A 6922-nucleotide genomic window follows, 5' to 3' on the forward strand; every position below is an offset into this window, starting at 1 on the left:
TCACAAACAAAAATACCTCTCCCTTTTGTAGAAAGAGCCATCTGAAGAGGGACTAAAGAGGGAGGGAGATTCCAGTGGCAGGCGCTGAGCCCGGGGGGAGCGGGGGTCCATCCCCAGCAGCCCAGCACTGCTTTCTTGCCCAGATAGCCGAATAAATTTAAACAAACTCCAGCTGCATCCTGGCCATTTATGTCAGAGATGTGCTTTTTCCTGTAAGTGTAAACCACACTTCTGACAGCTTTTATGGACAAAATCAAGTCTTTCTTTCATGAACATTTATTTCTTCGGTGCAGCTCCCGGTGGCAGAGACGATGACCTCCCATAAGGTCAACAAGCATCTTCAGGACCAGGGTGGGGGGTGATCGGCTGCAGGGCAGAGAAGATAATTCACTCATCTGTGCAAAACAGGAAAGGATTTTGAGTCTCGAAGCTGGAGATCATACTATCTACTCATTATACATTTTATCTTAAAAAAAATTTTTTTTTAATTTCACAGGTACATATACCAGGCTCAGGAGGCTCTTTTTCATGATCCTCTTGGAACAAATGCCACATGTTACTGGGGAAAACTAACAGGAAACCTAGCATGTGCACATTTGGCCTAAGGCAGTTACTTCAAACCCGATTCCCTGAAGCATTTAATTATAACAACACGAGGCTGGGTTTTGGCTTGTTCATGGGGCACTCACACCTTCTCTCTAACCTTGCTTCATCAAAATGTCCTTAAGAAGTGGAAGTCGATCATTTATCAGGATCATTTCAAGGGAAGGGATGGGGGGCAAGTCACTTATTCCCTCTTCTCCTGAAAGCATCGATCTGCTTTTCCCTCTCTTGACTCTTGCTGGTGTCTGAGTCTATAGGAAAGTGTGCTTTACTGTGAACTTTTCTCTAGGCTGTTCTATATGCTGAAACCAAGAGACTAACAGAAGACAGAGACTTTAAGACACATAATCTGGAAAAAAAGTGGAAAGACAGCTTACTCATGTATTCAACAAACATTTATTGAGTGTCTGCTTTGTACATGGCACTGGGCTGGATTCTGTAAGAAACAGAAACATAAATGATATCTGCCTTCCAGAGCTTACACTACAGCAAGAAAGACAGTCTTTAAATACACACACACACACACACACACACACACACACACACACACACACAGTGTGCTAATTTCCTTTAATGGAAGGGAGGTGTTCTATGGACCACAGAGTCAAGACCATCCAAAACCAGAAGTAGGAAGGGGTTGCTCATCATTTAGGCTCTACTGCTGGCTAGACCTGTGGTCTTGAGCAAGTTACTTAGCTACTCTGAGCCTCGGTTTCTAAAAGCTTTCTGCTCTTAGAATCTGCCTTTAAAGTCAAGATGGTCTCGATGAGGCCTCTAGCACAAGACCTGACTCTCAAGGGACATTGGGTGGGATGAGTGATGTAACCAACTATGTGAATATGACTTGACGAGGAGAGCGAGCTCACCGTGGGTGGAGGTAATCAAAGCTTCACAGAGAAGAGGGGGTGTAAGCTGAATCCTGACAGGTGAGTCAGGATTTAAAGAGGAAGAGGAAGAAATGGGAGTGGATGTGGGGAGAGGGAAACCCTGGCAAGACGGAAATGTCATTGGTGAAGGGCAGAGGTAGGAAAGGCAGATGCGTATTCAATGAGTAGATGTGTCCAGATGGAAGAGAAGGTCACAGTGAAATCAGAGGACGAGTGTCAGCATTGCAGGGAGCCTGGAAGACTGGCCTAGGGGTTCAGGGGATGTTAGGACTCACGGGACATAAGGACCACCTTGTCTAACCCTTCATTTTACGGGTGAGGGAACTGAGACTCAGAAAACTTGCCCCAGGCCATGTCGGTAGTAAGCCTCTTGAATGACAGTCTCATGTTATATCCACTATGCAGTGATTTTCTAATGGGGTGCTTTGGAACCCTAAGTTTCCACAGAGGGGCCTCAGTGGCCTTCATATGAAAAAGGGGAGAGGAAGCTGGGGCCATTCCAACAATTTACCACTTGGATATACTAGGTGGCTGCATGAGGTCTCATTTGGGCTTTAAGAGGAGTCTCCTAATTAAAAAAAGAAAGAAAATATCTCCACTTTGCTACAGCATGGTAGTTAATTAGTTAGTTAGTGATTACAGACTAGAGCTTTTGAAGATCTTGACTACACGTAAGACTGACTCTTCTTATAAGAGGTATAAGCAAGAGGTTCCTGCAATGTAGATGCAAGTGGAGGTCCAGTCCTGCCAGAACTTCATGGAAAATCACTGCACTTGACTTGGATTCTGTTTTCAAGACTCAGAGTCTCCGTATGATACCCTGTAATAAGCAGTTATTTGATACATAAACGTCTAGCTGATGTAAGAGAAGAGGTAACTACTCCAGACCCCCAGGACCTGAGACTATTCTAGGACTCTTCTACTTACTTAAAGCCCTTGACATGTTTTATTTAAGTTTGAAGAGTTTCCAGGTTTCTTTCCTGTCCTGGCCAATGTTCATTTTGACCTCATGGGGGGAAGTAATAGGAGAGGGGAGAGCACAAAGACGAAATACATATGTAATGGGTCAGAGATGATTAAAGATGATATGAATAAAGTATTAGTGTCCAGCAGGTTTGCAGGAGTGAAGAGTGATTCCAGATACTCAGATGCCTTACAAAGTACAAAGCTGACTGTCAGGGGCTAGTTTATGTCACACCTGAAGTGAGCTTTTCTTTAGAGCAAGACTGTAATCCTAAGAAAGCAGCTTTTAAAGAAATCAAACTTGATCGATGGACAGTAAACCAAACAACAAACACATTGGTCACTTACTTTCTGCTGTTGGGTTCTACAGACCAGGAATTAGCACACACCTCTGTGTGTGCGTGTGTGTGTGTGTATTGTTGTTGTTTTAACCCACAAAACAGCCCTGTGAGGAGGATACTTCCCTCACCTTACTGATGAGGAAACTGACTCTGTAACTTGCCAGGTCCCATGAATAACAACACAGGGCAAAGCTGATTTCAGTCCAGGTCTAGATAACTCAAAACATTGCACTTCTAGAGCAAAGCCCAGACTCTGGAATATTCAGTAGACTTGTTGCTGCTGGTTTGACTTGGGTCGATAGTTTATGGTGGTTGGTAGAAAAAGAAGGTTCGGAAATCAGGTGGCAAAAGCTGGGCCCTTCTCTTAGTGGAGTCAAGTGCATGCAGTCCTGGCTCCCACGCTAAGAAGTGCACCTGCCTCCCAGGGGCCTGGTTCATCCCTTGAGAAGTAACTGCTCCCCTTCTGCTCCCTTTCAGCTCTTCGTAAGAGAACCTGAAAAGCGCCTGGGGGTGAGGGGAGACATCCGCCAGCACCCCTTGTTTCGGGAGATCAATTGGGAAGAGCTGGAAAGGAAGGAGATTGACCCTCCGTTCAGGCCTAAAGTGGTAAGGATCCTCCGGGGCCCTGTGGTCCTGCCAGCACAGTCCTCACATCACACCCAGGCTGCTGGGGCCTCGACTTCCCACCCACCCTCCGCAGTTCTTGGAAGAAAGTCTTCTTTAATCAGGTTGTTGGGCTGGCGGGGAGGGGATGTTACTCACTGGCAGAATTTAACCTGTGTGATCAAATGTATTTGTGTGAAGAACGGATCACCACGTGTACCTGCCTTAGACTGAACATGTATATGTGGGGATGACCCTCAGATGCCATGTGGAGCTTTGCACAGGGTGTGTCCAGGCTTCAGGGTCACAGTCTGCATGACCCAAACCTGAGCATAAACCCTGCATCCTTTGACAGGAGTTTTGGATCCATGTTTTCTGTGATATTTATGAAAGTTTCTCTGACATTTGTCATCTGTTCATATAACTGCAGACCCTAATGGTAATTGGTAGGTGTTTTTTCACTTAAGAAGTAAACTGATACTTAGAAAAAGACAGGTCTCTAAATTCCCATGTATATACCCACCAGCAAGAGTCACCAACCTCCCCGAGAAAAGGCAGAACTTCCTGGGTCACCATAAAAATGAAGCAAAGATGAGATGAAAAACGTTCTGGAGATGGATGGCCCAACACGTGAATGTGCTTCATGCCCCTAAACTGTACACTTAAAATGGTTAGAATGGTCATTTTTGTGTTATGTACATTTTACCACAACTTAAAGAGTAAATAATAATTTTTTAAGGAGTACAGCAAAGTGGTGGATTTGCCAGCTTTACCCTTTCCTGGCGATTCTGGGAACAAGGTAGCAATGACCTGGGTAGACATGAACTATCTTCGCACAGAGGTGGCACAGGCTTGTGAATTTCAAAGCAGAGCGTTCACTCCAGAAAGTATCTTCTGGTATTAGTCGTGCCAGTGGGTAGCCAGAAGCAGCACTGTGCCCCCAGGGCAGGAAGAGTTACTTATGGTCAACATTTGTCCTAAGCTCTGGAGATGTTCCAAGGGTCCTACCGGCTGGCCTCTAGCACTCTTATTATTTGTAACAGCACCATTTCTACTACATGGGTTAATAATATGTTTATGATATGATGAATTTTTGCCTTTTTCCAGCTCATCAGAACAATGTCATTCATGTCTCAGCTTCCATGGTAGACTACAATGGACTAGATATTTTCCACATAAAAAGCAGACGTTTCAGCTGTGCTTTCCCTATGGGACAATTCCCGACTCCTCCCGTAGGAAGGAATTTCCCTCACCCATGGTCTGAGTGGCTATTTGTAGGCAGAGACCACAGACCATTGGCCTCAGCAGCTCAGGGGCCCCCTTGAGGGTGGGATGGGCCTGGATCTTAGTCACGCTCACATAAGGGTGACATTTGATTATGGTTGCTTTTAATCTTAGAAAGCTGAAGTGTACACCATACTGAACAGTATTTATAAATAGGTCTCTTTTTTTGTCATGGGCACCAGTGGACCAGGTGACCAGAAGGGAGCTCATCCCAATCTGTGTTGTCTCTGGAAGACAGTCCAAGATGTTTAATAATAAAATTAATGTGGGATTCTTTTCCCATATAGGCCATTACAGAGTACTGAGTAGAGTTCTGTGTGCCGTACAGTAGGTCCTTATTAGGAATCTAAAAAAGAGTGGATACATGTATATGTATGACTGATTCACTTTGCTGTACACCTGAAACTAACACAACATTGTAAATCAATTATACTCCAGTAAAAATTTTAAAAATAAAAGAATAAAATTCATGTGGGTAGGGGAACCAGTGGTAGTGAAGGATATTGATAGAAGAACCGGGATATATAATCTGCAAAACTTCTCCAATCCTCCGGCCCCTCTGCTCCCACCTCCACCTACCACTCCCCCCGCCCCGCCCCCCCCGACTGTCCCCTGTAGACTAAAAGGACAGAGGTCAAATTGGGGCTTACCACTTTTTCAAAGGTTGCCAGTCCTCCTTCATGTAAAGTTATTTGAATGTACACATCATGGAATTCCTGTATACGAATTTAATTACACTACGCTGTAATTAAATACGCTGATGAGTCAGGATCTTAGAAGTGTTCAACAAAGGCCCTATACAATCATCTATCAGTATTACTTTCGTTTATTGGCAGACGCCAGCCTTTTCATACGCAGATTATAGCCTAGATGGCAAAAGCCATATCTTGAATGAATCAGGAATTCAGTGGCTGATTTTTCTCTCTTTTTCTCCCCACCCCTTAAACTCTGGTCAAGAAATCACCGTACGACTGCAGCAATTTCGACAAAGAATTCTTAAATGAGAAGCCCCGGCTGTCATTTGCAGACAGAGCGCTGATCAACAGCATGGACCAGAACATGTTCCGGAACTTTTCCTTCATGAATCCAGGGATGGAGAAGCTGATATCCTGAACTCGCCTCTCCAGACACACGAAGGGATTTGCCTTCTCTCTGTGAACTGGTTCAACCCGAGACACTTCTTGGGTTCCTTTTCAACTTGGAAAAGAAAAGAAACACTCAACAGTAAAGGCTGAGCCCTTTGAGCTCCTCACCGACTTTGCATCTGTAGCAGAAACCAGCTCTGCTTCACTAATGACGATGCCCTTTGGATTCTCCCCTGTCATCTCTCACAGCCACTCTTGAAGTTAGGTCCTTCCTCACTGTAGTTATTTACTTGAAGATGGCTCTCTGCACTGTGAAAGATTTGAAAACTTAATTCCACTCTAAGTTATGGCTCTTCACCTGGGCACCAATTGCTGATCAGTGACATACGTGTTGACTCAAGGAGCAGAGTCCAGACCTCTCAAGACTGAAACTGCACGTTGCCTGGCATAGCACTGGCGTCCACTCGGCCGCAGACAAGTAACCACTAAACCCATTTTATTCTGTTCACACCTGGGCGAGTGTAAAGGGTAGGGGGTACGGGAAGCCCTGAATAGGTTCTTATGGGAAATTCTTCATAATAAACATAGCTTGTAACTTGAGACTTACAAATTCATTCATTCTGATTTAGCCATGAAATTCACGGGCAAGAGGAAAGTGGGGGAAGTTCGTGTCATCCATGTGCAATGTTTACTAGACCCCTACTCTGGTTATCTTGTCAACGTAGAAATTAAATTTAGAGTCCAATAAAGATAGAGTCATTTTACTCCTGCCAATAAAACCTTTCCATCCATCCATTCTCAGTTGATTTCAGTATCAGTGGCAGTTTCTCATTACCATCCTCACATTAGAACAGGCAAAAAAAAAAAAAAAAGAAGTGCGTAATTCTTCTAGAGAAAAGATAACCCATCCCTTTATTATACCATTACTGATGATTTGATGACTCCTAAGTCTCTTGAGAGAGACATCCTTCAAGATAAAGACCCATGCATGCTATTTGCAGCAATCTTATTTAATAAGAATTCTAGCTATCCATGTTTAAAATATCTGTGCTGTGTGTATATTTTGATAAAATGTTGTGACTTCATGACAAAGAGGTGGATATGTAAAAATGGAATAAAAAAAAGAAAGCAAGATGCCTCTTCATAGTTTAATTCC

The 6922-nt window shown here is 43.9% G+C and overlaps 1 protein-coding gene across 3 annotated transcripts in view; it reads left to right on the forward strand.

Moving 5' to 3' along the window:
• PRKCQ (protein kinase C theta) overlaps positions 1-6641 on the forward strand; it is a 152168-nt gene extending 145527 nt beyond the window's left edge. For all 3 annotated transcript variants that reach the window (XM_057544212.1, XM_057544213.1, XM_007167435.3), the window contains 2 exons: positions 3272-3400; positions 5639-6641. In XM_057544212.1, coding sequence (XP_057400195.1) covers positions 3272-3400; positions 5639-5794 — 285 coding nt within the window. In that variant the 3' untranslated portion in view covers positions 5795-6641. The remainder of the gene's footprint in view (positions 1-3271; positions 3401-5638) is intronic.
• Positions 6642-6922: the final 281 nt, after the last annotated feature.

This window comes from Balaenoptera acutorostrata, chromosome 3, assembly GCF_949987535.1.
Source record: "Balaenoptera acutorostrata chromosome 3, mBalAcu1.1, whole genome shotgun sequence".
NCBI classification, from domain to species: Eukaryota; Metazoa; Chordata; class Mammalia; order Artiodactyla; family Balaenopteridae; genus Balaenoptera; species Balaenoptera acutorostrata.